Source organism: Cupressus sempervirens, chromosome 5 (assembly GCF_028749045.1).
Source record: "Cupressus sempervirens isolate cs-2001-9-10 chromosome 5, ASM2874904v1, whole genome shotgun sequence".
Taxonomy (NCBI): domain Eukaryota; kingdom Viridiplantae; phylum Streptophyta; class Pinopsida; order Cupressales; family Cupressaceae; genus Cupressus; species Cupressus sempervirens.
Window position 1 is genome coordinate 308,179,439 of NC_143122.1, and position 18,639 is coordinate 308,198,077.

The window sequence follows — 18,639 nt, forward strand, 5'->3', positions numbered from 1 at the left end:
GACGTAAGGCCATTAACCATTTTAGGAAGTTTCTTGATTTTTTTGCAGTCACCCATGTTGAGAATTTTGGGTCTCTCCAGCTTATTGATGTCACGTGGAAGAGCCTCCAAGCCTTGACAAGGAAATGCAAATTTCCAAGTTCATAAATTGAGGCTGGCAGTTCTTTGAGATTCAGACAAGCAAGTAAGCTCAGCACTTGAAGAGATCCTGCAGGCTTCCCCAGATTCTCAATACTCTTGCGAAGTTAATGGAAATTTGTTATAGACAGTGTTTTCAGTGAAGTGAAATTGCAAATACCAACAGGAAATTCCTCAATATCCTCACAGCAGTCAATATTAATCTCTTCAAGTTTAAGCAGCTTTGAGCACACTTCAATTTCCAATCGTCCCTTATCAATCCTACAGAGACTCAGTGAGAGCTTCCTGAGATTTTCTAAATATTGAAAATAATCTAGATCAGGGACAATCAATTTTTCAAGCCGAACGCTCTTCAGTTGAACCAATGAACTAAAGGTTGACATGCCATCAATTTTAGCCCTACAAGATTTCTGGTTGATTATGATAAGAATTTTCAACCAAGACAATTCCAACACAAATGGTGGAAGGAAATATTCATTTCCATCAAATATCAATACAAGAGCACGGGCCTCCGAAAACTCCAACTTAGGCCATTTATTCTCTTTCATTGGACCTGCAAAAGTATTCAAAACCTTTTAAAGAAGGAATATATATATTTTGACGGGCCTCACTCATTTTCTTGAAGCCTGATACTTGTGAATATCAATAAACCAATTTAAAGCAATCAACCTGTGCGAATGGCAATAATCTCAGCGGCTTTTATATCTCCATGTGAGGGATCTTCCCAGCAAGAGAATGGAGATAATCTCAACCTTTTGCATATCTTGTTATTTTGGTTGTTGTCCGCAGATTCCACACAATAAATAGCCAAACGCTGCACATATCATGTTGAACTGAACATATCTCACAATTGCTGGGAAAGCAAGAGTTAAGATGCATTCACTCTTCAGTGAGACATCTTTTTCAAGTTCTCAAAATGAAGTAGCAACATCTCATTGATTACAAATTTTGAGTTGAAGTAAAATGATTACATGTCCAAACTCCATTTAGATCATGCTGGAAGAAATGGGAGATTTACTCTTTCGGCTTGATGATCACTATCTATATCTTTCTGCTACATATTTCAACGCAATTTCAACAAAAGAATCTAAAAGAAGACAGTCACCTTGAATTATGAGTTAGCTGTACCAAATTCAAGAGCCCTCTTCTTTCGAGATCAACAAGAATCATCGACGCATGCTCTAGGCTTAAGTTGTGAACATGAATCCAAATATCAAACAGAGCATCAACAGGGATTTTTTTAACTTCAGGAAACAATATCAGGTCCATAAAGCATTTTTTTGTATCATTGTCCAGATCTTCTATGCTCAGTGCTAGGCGCTTGAGAACATCCTCTTCATAAGATCTAATATTGATTCGTCTTCCTTGTGAAAGCTCCCTTTTGGCATATTCCCAATATGCATTTTCACTGTATTTATGTAAATAAAGTCCAATCACCTCCAATACAAGTGGTAATCCTAGACATTCTTTTGCTACCTGTTAGTACAGACTAGTTAGCCCCAATATAATCTCAAAGGGTGGCCTTCAGATCTAAACATATTGAACTAAACAAACCATGCTTCTTAAATTGCAAACACGGAATGTATAGAAGATCTACACAATATTAGCTAGCAAAATATAATGTCGTATTATGGCAAATTTAGCAGACTTCAGGTTCACTAAAATCAACAAATGAGACGTAGATAGACATAGGTATACCTCTTTGACTGGTTGCTTGTTGAACCATCCATCTGGAATGCTTTCTTGTCCAAAGGCCCAATAACAAAAGAGGGATAGAGCATCTTCCTCTCCAAGCGAAGAGATATAATGAGTGCTATCAAGGTGTATGGAATTGACACTGTCCCTGACTGTAACGACAATCTTGCATCCCTCTGCTTCAAACAACAATTCTTCGAGATTAACATTTGGCCCCACATCATCTAATATGACTAGAATATTTTCTTGCTTAAGCCTGAGTATTTCCTGAAGAGCCTCATGAATACTCTCACTCTAAGAATCAGGCAATGGTTGATCCCCAGTAATCATTTTCCATATGTTCTCAAGAATCGTCTTGTTATCTGGTAGCTGTGAAACTGTTTGAAAAATTATCTTGTCTCCAAAACATTCTGAGAAGAAGAATGGAGAACGTAAGGTCAGGGACATCAGAAAAGAACGCAAGGGTCATTTCCAATAGATAGAAAAGTATAAGTAAGGTCTCATTAGTAATTAATTAACAAACATAAATAAGTTTATTTGCCAAATCGCTAATTCATTGAGTCTGTATCATATTTGTGTTGTTTTTCTTCTCCTACTAAGGGCAGTTTTTTCTGCGATGTGGTGGCCAATAAATTGCAAGGGTTGAGCACATATGCAGATTCGTAATCACTGCAGCAATATATGAATTCTTTCAACTCTCCCATTACTGCTGTCATTAGAATGCATTGGGAAGTAAGTTAGGATCAAGATATTGAAATTTGACTTCTCTATTGAGAGGTTGACGGGCAAGTCTAATCACGATTCAGTGATGTTACCAATATACACAAGTGTGAACACAAAGAGCATACTACAGTAAGTGAGATCAGGTCTTATGTTCTAGTCTCCCTAGAAGTTTAACATAGGATTGTAGCCAGGCTAAAAATCCCCACGCAACTTTGCCAACTAGACTAGAAGCTCTAAACACACCACTTCCTCATTGGAAACATTTTCTAACTTGTCACTTTGATATCAGAGGACAAGCCCACTTCCCAGTGAAAATAAAAGCTATCCTAAGCATAAGTATTCCGCATATTGGCCACTTGACCTGATAGTAAGGTCTTGATAGATCAGGGGCTCGAATGGATGGATCAAAGATGAGAAGGGGAGGACAGATGTCTTCACAGTAGTGACCAAATAGGATAGCTTAAGAGGAAAAGGAGAGCAGAGCAGAAAATAGTACAGATTAAGGGGAAGAAGAGAGGACTACACCAAGTAAAGCAAGATGATGAATAAATGCTCTTCATACGCGTAAAAGAGGAGAGGAGGGGGTTATTGAAGGGAAGAGAGGAGATATGAATGGTCGTTAAGCTCTTTAAGAAGAAGGAGAGGAAGAGGATATATTGAGAAGATGGGGGAGAAGATTGCATTGACATATGCAAGTTGAGGATTCAATTGCCTTGAACCACTTCAATGAAGACAGAAGAGAAAGAGGGGAAGGGGAGAGGATTTCACATCAAAGGTGGAGGCATGAATGGTGTTCAGAAACTTCGAGGAGGCGAAGACAGATCGAGGGGAAGGAGAAGAGAATCCAGAAACCACATTAAGGCATGAATCATTTTCAGGCACTGTGAGGAGGAGAGGATAGAAGAGGACTATCCAGCCTTGTCAACAGGAGATGGTTCACACAATGAAGAGCTCATCAATAGCAGACGAGACACAGTTAACAAATACCAATGGAAAAGGATTCCCCTGCATGACTAACTGAGGAAGATTTCCATGCTAGAGCAGCTCCCTAACTTAAGCATGAGATTATATACTTAAAAAGGAGGTCGAAACATAACCTATACACAGAGATCCCCACAAACCAGAGGTAAATTGTCTCGTCACACCACGGTTAAGGTTGTGGGTATGATTGATGTTTTGAATATAGGCTTATTTGAGTGCGATGGAACACATACAGTTCCTGCATCCTATTGCTAAAGTGATGCACATTTTACCTAGCAGCGAAATAGGTTGCCCAACACTTGGGCAAATATAGGCCAGCATTAAAATAGCCTCCTCTTCTCAGATCTAATTCCTATCAAAGCCCAGACAATACAAAAACAAGTATTTAACAAAATTCCTTGATTCAGCATGAATTTTTGTGTGGGTGTGCGTAAATGGGTAACTTATGGTTTCAGCATCCCTCCCGAGAGCAACTCCCAAAAAATGCATTTTACGAGATTACTTGATTCAAAGAGTAAATATATGGTCTACTTACGTTGGACATCAGAATCCCTGCAGAGAGCAGCAACCAAGGTTGTTTTGCCACTGCCCGCAATTCCCATCACTCCGATCTTATTGAAATTATCTTCAAATAACCGCCTTTCCAAATCCCCTACTTGATTCTCCAAACCCACGCTATGTTTGGGTAGTTTTGGAATGTATGAGTCTGCAAATGAAGATGAGGGTTGCAAGCATAACAAACCCTCGCTCACCCATTGTCCCAATTTTTGATAGCCTGAGAGAAGGGTATCGACACCCGCATCAACAGGCCTAGAGAGAAGTGCTCTGACAACCTCTCCAGCAGCTCCTTGAACAAGCGCGAGAACTTAGGCAGGAACCATTTTGTTAACGTATCGGGGGTGATTAGGGCAGCCACTTATTTATCAATGACTCCTAGAGTGAAGTGGAAATGGCGGGATATGAAAGCTGAGAGGAAACTTCTTGCAGTGTTGATTCCACGCTGAATTGTACTCATTTAGCGAGCAAGCAAACAAATTGAATGCGGGATGTTGGAAGCAGAGTGGAAATTTCTCGCACATTTTTTCCACGATGAATTGTCTGCATTTAGGGAGCGAGCAAGCAAATTTTCCACACATGGGGCCCTTCTTCCCGCCTTTACCTCTCTTCAGTTTACTGTCTAGGAAAACCCGCAGTCTTTCAAGAAAATTAGAAAAATAAAAGTTTTCAAAATAGTACAAGAGAGGGAGAGTCAGTCAACTATTTTTGTAATTATTAATTAATTAAAAATTAAAAGCTAGAATAGAATAATAATTATAATAATAAATATGACATTTTGAGCACCACAATGATTTAGTGGGTATAATTATAAACCAATTTAATTCAATGAATTTTTTTTGACAAATGACAAAGAAAAGAGCCTACGAATAACTTAATAAGGTCGATTGCCATGGCATTCATTTAACCTTTTGTATACCTTAGTCCTTAAAGTTAAATTCTATTAGTAGAAAATCTTTGGAAATCTTTCCCACTTATGTAGGATTATAGTTTATAATTTTTCTTCAACACCAAAGAAAAAGTGAATCATTTGAAGTGAATGGTAAAGGGAATGTAATTGACAGTGATGGGACATATAATTAATGCCAACTCACATTGCAAGTGTGAAGTGGAGGTGGTGGTGAGGATAGTGGACACTTCTCACCATTATGGAAATTAAAATTAGATCGATGTTTCATTTCAGGCATTCGACCCAAAATAGGACTTCCACCATTGATATGTAATCATCAAACGATATATTATTGTTCGGTACAACTCCACTGTGTTGTATTTATTACCCATTTCCATTTTGTAGTTGTTACGTAATACATTTTAATATGTACTTTTTTCCAAACAAGGAGGGCCTTTCGAGATAAAGTCTAGTAGGCAAAAAATACCTTGATCAAACATCATCCAGTAAGGCATAAAATAGTCTGGATTTATATTAATTTGAAAAATATGAGTACAATCAAGCTAGAAAATTGAAATAGTTGCATAACCTTATAAATTATATTCTATGAACATTTAACAAAGTACAAAAACTTATAATTGTACGTATTATATGTTGTATATCCTATAAATACAAGTCCCAAAGGGTCTTGGTACCCCTTCTTATAGAAAATGAAGGGGTGCATACAAGCTTCAGTACCTTTCGTAACTACTAACTAATTTGCAGAATTTTCCCCAAAATTTTACAAAATGATTTGTGAAATAAGAAATTAATGAAGTACCCACCGCATAGCTTGAAACATTACCAATAAATTGTCTAGGTGTTCTATGTTTGCAGCATGTGGATTGAGCCTCTTTTGTCATCACAAATCATGAATTGCCTGGTCCAACACCTCCCTTTCTACCTCCTGCTCTAGTTCATGTCTGTCACTGATATACCTAGGATAATTTATCTAGAGATTCCACATAATGTTCATCATGCTACTAATAATATCATACTAATCTCCTTCAGAACCAACCTACCCTAGGTGCACTATAGGGTCTGGTGCCTGTCCTTTTGGATGCTCATGAATATGAAGTCCTAGGATGCTCATCAAATTTCCCAACTACAGTTGTTAATCTAGAGAAAACCTTGTGCTTTGAGTACACATTCTCATTTTTGTTAGCAACTTGGTTTTATAAAGCATGCATTTAATTGCCAAAAGTAAATTAATTGTCATGTTTCACATGCTTTGAAAAAAAGTTGTACAACATTCACCAATTTGTTACATTTGTTTGCATTAATAGCCACCAAATTGCCTCATTAATTATGTACCCTTTCCAGCTAAGGGGAAAAATTGCCTCATTAATTATGTATTTTTTTCCATCAAATGAGGAAACATCACCTCATAATTTATATATTATTTCCATTCAAGAGGGAAAAAATTGCTTCCTAAGTTATGTATTTCACTAAAAAAAAGGAATTAATCACACTGATTTTATGAAATTCTTCCACATTGGAAAAAAATAGTCAATTAAAACAAAGTTTTTGTACATTGAAAATTTTGCCAAGTGAAAATTTTTTTTTTCCTCTTGAAAAATGATGGATTTGCCAACATTTTATAATTTTTTTGGGTAGGGGGTTTCTTAAAGTTATCCTTGGATGAAACCCATAACTCTTTATTGTTGCAATAATAAAAGTTCACCTGTTAGGGCTACAATTTGATCATATCTAATGATCTACCCTATTAGAGGTATGCTCTATTAAAATCTTTTAAGACTATTAGGTCATACCTTAATTGAAGGATTTAATACTTACAATAAATTAAGGACTCTGTTAGAAGAATTAAATAGGACTACTAAAACCAATTTGTTAAGAAGTTCTCCCTAACCTGGTCTATTAAAATTGATTTAGTACTTGATCCTTTGGTTTGCTATACAAGATATTTATGGATCTCCTCTCTTCAATATCTCTATTTGACCTCCCTATCTGATATACTCTATTTCATCCTTCACTGCTTTGGTTGCTTTGTTTGACCTCTTATCTGACTTAGCTTTCCTTACTTTGGTCTAATTTTTTTCACTCCTCCGCTTCTCCATTCATCACACATAATGATTTTACGGTTAGAACCCCCCTTAAATAGATAATTGTAGAAAGTTGTAGATCATAATCAACGATCCATATTTCATCTTTTTGTCAGTGAATCCTTCTAGTTTTTTGATTGGTTAATATGCTTATCTTGGGATTAATGTCTTCATCCAAAATGTGTAATTTTCTCCTTAACTATCTCTACAATCATTCAATATCATGTAGAAGTCAGCTTAAATGATTTACATAAGTGTTTGCATCATTACAAACTCATATGTCAAACTTGGTTTACTCGGCACTTGAATGTTCTAATGCTCAATCATAACTAACATTCATGTTGGCACTCAGCTTCTATATGCTCGACATATACTAATTCAATCGACATTAATTAACTTTCCAAATTCTCAATATCTACTATTCTACTTGGCATCCTGGCACTTTCTCTACTGGGGTACTTGACAACCTTTGACTTGTTCGGCATGTGAAGAAATATAAACAAGTCCTTTGTAGCTTGACCTTCTCTAGATGGCTCAGCCATAGTGATGACTGACCAACACTACCATGGAAATGACAAAGTGTTAGACACTAATAGGAAACTTGGGCTTAGAGATCAACACGATGTGCATCCATGCTTGAGACCTATTTTTGTCCCCCTCTCAAGCCCTATTCAAGGATTGATTTAAGAGGTTATTTAAGGTTTAGTCAACTTGTGGGATAAAGTTCACTTTGAACCCTTTATAAGCCCATCCATTTGCTCCATTTTGCATCATGCATTCATGACATCATCCCACACACACTAGCACTCAAGCACTCAAGCCTTCAAGTCTTTAGTTCTTAGTTTTTGTAATTATTTGAGTTTATTTTCTTACTTCTATTCGTGTTGATTTTGCTAATTAATTTAATTTTTTGATTTCAAAATTAATTTAGTTTCTTTCTTAGATTATTTTAATTCTAATTTTTAAACTAGTTTAATTTTTAATTTTTATAATTTTTTTTTCTCTTATCTTTATTTGTGCTATTTTGTTCATTTTATTTTTCTATTAATTTTTTGAAACAATTTTTTTACATAGAGGTTTTTTAAATGGTCATTTTATTCATATAAAAAAATAAATAATTAAATAACATATTTAATCTATTTAAAATATATTTCAGAAGTAAATTTTTTACATAAATTGAAAATTATAAATTACTTATAATTTTCATGTTAATAGATCTCGTGGGGTTAATCCTCTTAGATTCAACAAGAAAATAATTTGTGGAAGGTCTCAGAGGAAGGTTGGATCAAAGTCAATTTGGAAAGGACTTCCAAAGGAAACCTGGGACCCTCTGGGATTGGTGTAGTTGTTAGGGATGAGACTGGCAATACTAGCAATAGCGATAAAAAGGATAGTAGAAAAACCAATAATCAGGCTAAGTGTCTAGTTGTAGTAGAAGCAGTATTGTTGGGCATGAGAATTGGGGTCGAAGAATCCATTTGGAAGGTGAATCACAACTAGTGTTGAATGACATCGCCCAAGGTGAAATGGAAACTTGGTAATTAGATAAACATGGCATGTTGATACAAAGTTCGTTGGAAAAATTTGATGAATTATATTAATCACGTGTAATAAGGGAAGCCAACGAGGTGGCATACACATTGTCAAAGTTGGGAGCTAATTTGAAAATTTGTATTTTAGAGGAGGATTTTTGCAACCTAGACCTGTACAAACTTATGCCACCATTGCATCAAAATCTCTAAAAGTAGACATTCCTTATGCAAATGGAGGTAGACGAGATCGTAGATGACTAAGTACCCATAGTTTTGGCATGTGTGGTAGATTGGCAAGATTGGGTAATAATGGTAGTTAACATTAGGAGTTGTTCCTTGTCACAAACTTTCAAATACTCACCTTCCAAATTTTATTTTTATCTAAAAATTTGAGGCACGGAAGAGAGGTGTAGTGGCAAGATGGAGGCAAACTTTTCCTTGGCTACAGATGGGCAAATCTTATGCTCCAAGGGGTTGATTTCAACCATGTCGCTCAAGAATGTGTTCATGTTCGATGGAGAATTTTTCTAGGAGGTGCTAAAGTTATTTTTTAGTGAAGAATATCTACAAAAAGATTAACGTCCAAGGTCAAATTTGGAGATTTCATCTCTGTTTTTGGCTTTATCACTTACGATGGTTGATTTGAAACTAGAGGTGATGTATTGGTGAGAGAATGTGTAGAGCCAAAGTGGGGTGGCGGATATTAAGATATTTTCATAATGGTTGAGATGGGGGTTATTACCCGCATGGAAAATCAACCTCGGTGGATGATTGGTGGTGCCCCAAGTGAGTTGCAACCCTTACCAGTGTGGTCGGCTAGCGCTCTTGTTGAAGTACATCTCCCATTTTCTCGAAAAGGGTGGTGCAAGTTGTTGGAGTTCTTGCATGCTATGGAGTTGGATCAGGTTTTCATTAGGTACTGAGTGGTGAGGAAGTGCAAAGTGACAACCTAGAAGTCAAATGTGCTTATGGGTGAGGATAGGAAGTTGAGAATCTGAAGGCAAATTTTGGTAAGATAGAGTAAGAGGAGCTTTGAGTGGGATGGTGTTAGTTCTATTGGGGCCAGGCTTAATCGACTCATACGAACATGGGCCTAGCCACTCTTAGCCAATAGCCTAGGGCCACTGTTATGCATTAGGCTCAGGCTATTGGCTAAGAGTGGGCTGAGCCTACTCTTAGCCAATATTAGTCAATGGTTCGAGTGTGTTAGTTAAGCCCCTTGTTTTGGGGTGGTTTTTTGTCTATGGATTCAAATGCCTCTAGTTAGCAGGGAGTTGGGCCAGGTGTTGATCTACTAATGGGTTCCCTAGCTAAGTTTATAGATGTCTCTGGAACAAGCATTGATGTGTCTTTGCTTCTTCTCGTATGAAAGATTCTGGTGGGAGGTAGGCTTATTGCAAGGCTGGTGTTGTTAGGGCAAGCATTGTGATTCTGAATTTTACCAAAAAAGATGTAGGGAAGTGGTTTTAATAAGTTTAGGTTCAGTAGCATTTGGTTTGGTTTTGGAAGTCTAGGTGTATGGATCATATTTATGTAAATTATGTGGTCATTTTGCTATGATGTATGTAAAGGGTTGGGTGGCAATTTTTGTTGGGAAGGTTTTTTTTTCACTGGGTTGGCATGGATATGTCCATGACATATGGAAGGGTCTTCTTGCCTCTAATGGCATATCTTGATATATAATTTCTTTTTTAGTATTAATATAAAGACTTTATTAATGATTAAAAAAATTAATTACAATTTAATGTATTCACATTAAATTATACCTAAAAAAAATTGTATTATTAAAAACGTACTAGTTTATCATTGTAAGCACAAAATAATGATATAATAATTTTTAATGATACTATATTCTTCATGTACCAACCATTTTAATTAATTGATAAAGAATTCCCTATCTGGGCACTACCCATTGGATTTGTCTCGCGTTGGAGATAAACAATGTTTTTTGACCTCTTTCACACTGCCGACAAAAGAAAAGGGTTTTTTTTTGACTTGTTTAACTCTCCCTACAGATGTTCGGGCTGCTAAAGTTGGGTTTCACACTAGAAATGTGATTTCTTAGTTGTTGGGAAAGGTTTTCCGATTTATCTTATCCAACTCATAGTGGTTTTTTGTTTTCAAGGATTTTGAACGTTCTACAGGTCAAACCTCATGCATGGTTGATCTTCATTAAAATGAGAAGTTGCTGGAGGAGATTGTAGTGATTTGTATCAGCAATATATTTTACATGAAGGAGAAATATTGCCATGAAGAAGAAGTTTGTCACATGATTTCTCACGGCATAGGCTTTGCTTCTCTGATATTTTTTTGAATTCCCTTTAATGTTTAGATTAATCATGCATACTTTAAAATTGTTTATTATACATGAGGTAAATGAGATTAATATTTTGAATATAATATTCCACCTCATTTGTTGTGTGGGATTTAATTTCGATTGTCACCAACCCGTCCGAGAATCCCTGGATTCGGCTACAAATGCATCATTTGTCTTTCAACATTCCTCTCTGCTTTTGAGTTGCTTGCTTTCGACCAAGTTAACCAGATTCTTATTATAATAAAAGGGTGTTCCCAGGAGAAGCAGGAGGAGTATTCTTCTCACAGAATATGAGGCTAAGAGTCCGTTTGGTTCCTGGAAGATGACAGGGATTGGTTTTTCTAAATCCGGATTTGAAATTTTTTGTGTTTGTTTCAAAATTGGCAAAATGGAATTAACGAACCGAAATTCCAATTTTTCCTCAAAACCAGGTTTTCCAAATTCCTACTAGCAAGTAGGAATTGAAAATCAAAACCTGGTTATGTCTTTTAAGGAGTGTGAAAACAATAGATTTGACTACTTTTTGAAATTTGTCTTCAACTCTAAGCTTACTCATAAAAATGTGCCTTCACATGTATCTTCCAAGTGAAACAAACCATTTAAGTAAAATCCCAAAAATTAGAATGAAGATTTGCAAAACCTTGATTTGTCTAAACCAAGATTCGTAGAAATTCCAATTTTTTAAATTCCAAGAACCAAATAGACCTTAAGCATAAAGCCACAAAATACGATTTGCCTTAAAACAACATAATAACTATGCGATTATTTCACAAGCTAAGTAAAAGACAACAGAATATCATTTGCGAGCGTTCCAAAACAAAGTACACTATTTCGACAAACCGAAAGAAAGGAATTTGAAGTCTCTGTTATTAATAAATTTAGAATGACTTGACTTCAAAGATAAAATCAAAGAGATAATCTAGTCAGGGAGAAGGTAATTGTAATATTCACAACTATGGGGGTGTTTAAAAAATAAATACAGAATGAACGTGCCTTTCAATAGAGCAAAGTAATCAAATAATCGTTGTTGCTTGTGTCGAGATTGTGAGAACTGTGCTGGGGCAAAATGGAATCCAGCCTTGAAGTTGGTAAGGCTTTTCTCACCGTCTGTGTTCTTTTAGCATTTTCTCTTGATGCGGACATCAATTAAAGATTATAAAGAGAGGTTCTTATATTTTCTTTGAATCAGCTGTTCCACATTTAGGTCTCTGTGCCTGTCAATCACTATCCAGGCAAAACACGCGATGGATAGGATCGTTTCTGTGGTCATGCCGATGATGTACAACATTATCCGCCGTTAGATGGAAAAATCAGCTTCTTCAAATAGAAAAATGCCTTGGGCATAATAACCTTAAGCCCGTTACTGCATCCTGGTGAAGTTTGTGCACATCTAAGCTGAAAGGTATCATGGACAGTCAAGATACCGTTGATGTTTCACAATGGTTGGCCAAAATCCAAGAAGATTCATACATCTTACAAGTGGCTAGCGATAAAGGGCTTGCTAGCATTTTCATGGTGCCAATTACTCTCAGAGAAAATGATGCCATCTTCATTCCTCAGGCGATATTTTTAGGGCCCTATCACTTCCTCAAACCACACCTTGCTGAAATGGAGTCTGAGAAATCTCAAGTCATTGCACGGACGGTTATCAACAAGCTTCTCGAAGATTTCTTTGACCCATTTTAAAAAGTTCAAAATGGCGGGAGTCTTTCAGATCTTAAGGATGACAATTTCTTTGCAATTGAAGTCCCTCGTTGCAGGGACTTCTACGGGGATGCTCATTTATTCAAAAATCTAAACGATGAGGCTTTCGCCATGATGTTGTTTAGGGATGCTTCCTTCCTCCTCCTTTTCCTCTCCCACCATCGACCAAAAAAAAATCTCAGATAAGTATAGCAACCCATTCCATGATCTAAAGTTAGGTGAAGGTCTGTGGTTTGTTGTGATGATAGATGTCTTCAAATTGGAGAATCAAATCCCTCTGCTTGCCTTAGAGTCGCTCTATGCTTTTATTTGTGGTCCACTAAATCAGTCTAATTTCAAGAACTTTGTTGAAGGAATATGCTCTAGATACTCCCGCTTGTGGATTGAGCACAGACATGAAGAGCCACAAGATGTAGATAGTTGTCGACATCTCCTACATTCCATCCATGCCAGGCTCTATAGGAAGCGTCATCATGAGGGCTCTGACCAACGCCCTACTCAAAATGGCTGGTCTCCTCTTGCATGGCTTAGAAACAAAAATCACAACGAGCGACAATCGGAAGAGGTCAGGCTTCGCAACCAACGAAAGATTGGTATTCCGTCCGCTTCAGACATGAGCAAAATCGTAGTAAAATTCAGCCGTTTCGATGGAGGCATTGAGCTGATACAGTTTGACACCACTCATTCTACTTTATATCTTCCCGTGCTAAAGATTGGTAATATGACTGAGACGATCGTTAGAAACTTGATAGCATTTGAGGTATGCTCACCAGAGATTAAAGAAAATGCTATTACTGCTTTTATTCGTCTGTTGAAGGAGCTAATCCATGACACCAATGACGTGGAGTTGCTGAGGAAAAATGAAATCTTTTCAACCTTGGGCATGGATGATGAGGAGATTGTGGAGATTGTGAAAAGATTGAGCAGATCAACATGGAATCCAATCTGTGAACCTGTCAACAATGCCAGGAAAGGCCTCTATAACTACTATATGAGAAATTTGGGTTTTGATCACAGCTTCGTGTGCAAGGTCAGTGGCGCTTCTTATGACTGCGGTGCAAGTTTTTTGTCTGTTCTACGCCTGCAGTATATAATAGTAGTTTTTAGGGGTATGCAATAAGTGTTTTTTTAATAAAACTATTAGTGCATTTCTACGGTCATGTCTACTTACTGTAGGCCTTTTGAGTCTTACACCCGTTGTATTAGATTGTTGTGCGTGCAGCACTAGTCCCTGTCTGGGGTGGGGTTAGCACTAGTCCGCTAGTCCCTGAATGATATCATACTCTGGTTTCTTTGTTTATGCTACATCTGTTAGTGGTTTCTATGAAATTTTCTTTGTGAAGGAAAAAGATCTTCGTAATGTGGCTAAATTTTAGAACAAAGCACCCTCCTCCAGATGGATGATTTGCAAGTTTTGGTAATGGTTTTAGTGGTTTCCTTGGTGCTCTTCTTGATTGTTATTTGATATCATACTAGATGCTCTATCCTACACTGTAAAATGGTCTCACACCTTTGAAAATCTTTTATTGCATAACAAACTATTATCATAATAGAAAAATAGATGTTTGAATTACTATTTAAAATACAATTTGCTTCCACTTTTTAAAAACCATGTGCCTCGTCTTCTGCTTCCACATTTTCCAAGCATTCTGTTCGAATAATTTTAGGGTCATTCCTGTGCATTTTGAAGGTAACAGTGCAGTTTGACCACTATTTTACCTCTGTTTCATGGACTCTTTTTGCACGCAAAGCTTCCATGTCCAGCTCCACTTCAAACTGGAGTCTTATAATAAGGAACAATAAGCATTGTTTCCATAGGAATCATTCATTTCATTTCATCAGAAAATATATTATTATTATTTCCAGGTTTTGCTTTTCGTTCCCCATTTCTCTAGTATAGAGAACGAGTTATTACCAGTGCAAAATTCGTAATATTCATATTGGGCTACAACAGGATGTTTTGGACAAGTTTTTGGGATGGCAACAGTGGGTCTCAATTTTGGAGGGGATGGTGACAAGGTCATTGATCATTTAACATGGTAACATATTACATATCTATTAGTAACATTCAAAAATTAAAATTCAAATAGATATTCAAGTACTTATCCTAGTTGCACCATGGTTGTAGAATGGCAGAGGTGGGGGTAGTCCAATGCTCCAAGTATCTGGCGTGGTGATGTCTTGGGATGGGTACTTTGAGGTTTAGGGTGGAGTCCACATGTTTCACTGGTTATTACATTAAGCAATAAGATGTTATTGAAACACCTCTTTCACAAGGTATCGATCATCTCATTTATGGTTTTTTTTTGTTCAATTTTTTTCCATTGTCATTATGGTTATTTAGACATTCAAAAATTTTAAATAATGTTTATTCAATTTTGATTTTTTCACGGCCGATATTTTTTTTTAAATCTATGCTAATTTTTCTCAAATTTAGTGCTTTTATTAAATTTTTCCTCAAGAAGAGGGTCTTCAAAAACATTGCCAAAGTGTGAAAAATAATGATTGCAATCATTGATTATTAATCTCCTATCTTGAAACATTATTTACCTCTCAAAAACTAATTCACAACCAAAAATTAAACAACAACACAATTGCAACTTCACAAATATTCTGCAAAAAGAAATTTGAACACGATGACACAATATTTTTGGACAAAATTTTTCCTCGAAATACCTCTAAGGGAAAACCAATTCTTCAAATGAAAAATATATTAATCTTCAGGAATATAAGAGTTACAAAAGAATTCCTTGCCTCTCACCGGAAAAACTCTGACAAACTCCCAATATCTCCCATTGATATCCCCCACTATTATCCCAATGCTAACATTGTTCCCTTGTCCCACTGCAACATTATTCTCTTTCATTGTGAATGTAATATCCTCCCTTGATTTGAACTTTGACTTGCAGAAATTTAACTTAAGGAATATTGTCAAACACTTTGTATGCAAACTCATAAAGCTGATTTCCTCAATAAATTGCTTTCCAATGAGTAGATTTACGAACAACTATGAAGTGACATTAAAATGCATAATACGCATCATAAAATTTTCACAAACACTTGCTACACATTCAACAGTATATGAAAAATCTGGAAACTCTTTCAATCTGCTAATAAAGAGTGATTTTTAAATGTAGATGTGCACTTACAGCTGCCTTAAAGGCTGCAACAACTATTCAGACTTGTATTCAACAATTATTATGCAAAATATCAAAATTTGACAAAAGAAACCTAGAATTAGTGGCCGTAGTATTTTGTAGATGTAGTCGGCTAGCCCTCCAAACTTCTCATCAACCGGAAAAACAAGTAAATTTGATACCAACACTGTTCACACCGTACTGTAGCAAAATACTGTTCATGCTAACTATAGAAAAAACTAACTTCAGATCTGCACTTCAAACCCTTATAAATTTCTTTATGTAAATGCCCCAAATGAAACCCAGTGTGTTTCCTGAAGTGAAAACACCCTTGATCCTCCTGACTGTGTCTTCCAACAGCGAAGAGAATGCTAGCAAAGAGGGATTCCATCCTCCAAGCCCGATAATCAAATATCCAACAACATAACATTAATCTTCATCCAAGCATACATAAAAAAAAAGCTCTTCCATTTCTTTTATAGTGTTCTCACAAGAGCTCAATCCTTCGTTTTCTCAATGTGGGATAAAACATAACTCCCTTTATGTACCTTATGTCTCCAATGTGTTATAAAAATAAAGGGAACTCTTTTAATTTAAATATTTCCCACAAACTATAGTCTATGCATTAATAAAGTTAAATATTTAAATTTAACTTTATAAAATGGCTTTATCAATGCATTACAAATCTTATCAATGATAAATAAATCTTCTTGTTGATTTTAAACAATTACCATCGATATACCACTGTGACTGAATATCCGACCATGTCCAAGATGACTTACTATAAATAGTAAGTATGCCAAAAGTTGCCTCAGAACCCCTCAGAAAGACCTGCAATTGAAACTGTTTAGGCCAAATGGCCTCTACGCCCCTTTAATGTCCTAGTTAGCCTACGGGACTGTGGGGAAATAGGCTAACAACAACATCATGCTATGAATGCTAGAAAGGGGACATTACAGTCTGCCCATCCCAAAATTGCTTGTCCTCAAGCAATTTCAGATCTGGATGCTGCAATATCTGCTCATTTTCCCAAGTAGCATCCTCAACAGGTAGGTTCCTCCACTTCACTAGATACTCCCTGATAGTTCTCCTGCGAAGCACCCTCTCCCTGGAGTCAAGTATGGCCTCGAGAACCAAGATAAGCTTCCCCTCATCATCAAGAGGTGGCAATACTACTGAAGGCACCACATTTTGACCCAATGCCTTCTTAAGGCATCACACATGGAACACATTATGCACTTTACTGTCTGCAGGCAACTCCAACTCATAAGCTACTTTGGCCACTCTCCTGATTACTTTGAACGGTCCATAGTAGCGTGGTTTCAATTTCTCTGCTCCACTCTTCTTGAGATAGGGCTGTCTATACGGCTGTAACATGAGGTACACCATATCTCCCACCTCAAAAGACCTCTCAACCCTGTGCTGATCAACATATTGCTTCTGCTGATTTTGTGCCTTTTGCAAATTTTCCTTCAAGGATTGCATAATGTCCTGACACTCCTGCAAAGTATCCTTGGCCTTAGGCACCCTGCTGTCCCCAAATAACAAATCCAAAAAATTAGGAGCATCATACCCGTACAGTGCCATAAAAGGGGACATTTGATTAGACATATGGAAAGAGGTATTATAGCAGTACTCCCCTAGATGTAGCCACTTCACCCAAGCCTTCTGCTCTCCTGCAATGTAGTTTCGAAGGTACCCCTCAACCCATTTGTTCACTATCTCTGTCTGCCCATCAGTTTGGGGGTGGTAGCTGGTACTCGGAGTGAGCTCTGTTCCACATAACCTGAACAACTCCTACCAAAAGTGGCTCATAAATCTTCTATCTCTGTCACTGACTATGCTCCGTGGTATCCCATGTAGTCTGAATACCTCTCGAAAAAATAGTTCTGTTGTTTGTGCTGCTGAATATGTAGATGAAATTGCAAAGAAATGTGCAAATTTTGTCAATCTGTCTACCACAACAAAGATACAATCCCGACCCTGTGCCTTGGGGAGGCTTGTGATAAAATCCATGGAAATGCTATCCCACTTCTTCTCTGGTATGGGTAGGGGCTGTAGTAAACCACCCGGAAAAGAATGTTCCTGTTTGTTCTGCTGACACACAAGGCATTCCCTAACAAACTGAAGCACCTCTGATTTGAGTCCTTTCCAAGTGAAGCGCTCTCTCACTTGTCGATATGTCTTAAAGAATCCAAGATGTCCTACCATTGGTGAATCATGAAATGCCCTCAAAATCTTCTGCTTCATAGCAGACCCGGGTACTAAATAAATCCTTTCCTTGTAGATGATCAGATCATTTACGACAGTGTATTGACTATCTTGAATAGCTCCCTCAATAATGCTAGATGCCCAAATATCCTTAGCATATTCTGCCAAGATCATCTTTCTCCAATCATCCATGACTATCCCAACAGCAAGCAAATGAGGCTTTCTAGATAAAGCATCTACAACAATATTTTTCTTCCCTTTGACATAGGCTATGTCAAAATCATAGGCCTATAATTTACTCACCCATTTCTGTTGCCTGTCATTAAGGTCCTTCTGTCCAAGGAAATGTTTCAAGCTATTATGATCTGTTTTTACTGCGAATCAGCTTCCCACTAAGTACTGCCTGAACTTAGCTAGTGCGTGCATGATTTCTAGCATCTCTTTGTCGTAGATGTTGTACGTTCTCTCCACACCTCATAATTTTCTACTCTCATATGCGATGGGATGTTTGTCTTGCATGAGAACAGCTCCTATGCCCTCTCCCGAGGCATCACACTGCAGCTCAAAGGGCCTGGTAAAATCTGGAATGGCTAAAACAAGACATGTACTGATCAGCTCCTTAAACCTGTCAAAACAATCCTGAGCCCTCTCTGACC

At 37.1% G+C, this 18,639-nt stretch overlaps 1 protein-coding gene and 1 pseudogene across 1 annotated transcript; one reads left to right on the forward strand and one right to left on the reverse strand.

Annotated features, from left to right (window-relative positions):
- Window positions 1-244: 244 nt before the first annotated feature.
- Window positions 245-4,551, reverse strand: LOC149555829 (putative disease resistance protein At4g33300; annotated as a pseudogene).
- Window positions 4,552-12,876: 8,325 nt separating this feature from the next.
- Window positions 12,877-13,755, forward strand: LOC149555830 (uncharacterized). Its single transcript, XM_089829554.1, has one exon. It carries the CDS (start codon window positions 12,877-12,879, stop codon window positions 13,753-13,755), a length of 879 nt encoding a protein of 292 aa, XP_089685680.1.
- The last annotated feature ends 4,884 nt before the right edge of the window (window positions 13,756-18,639 follow it).

What these genes read in the sequence shown, in the direction of transcription:
- LOC149555830 (XM_089829554.1), top strand. Translation starts at nt 12,877, where the DNA reads ATGATAGATGTCTTCAAATTGGAGAATCAAATCCCTCTGCTTGCCTTA.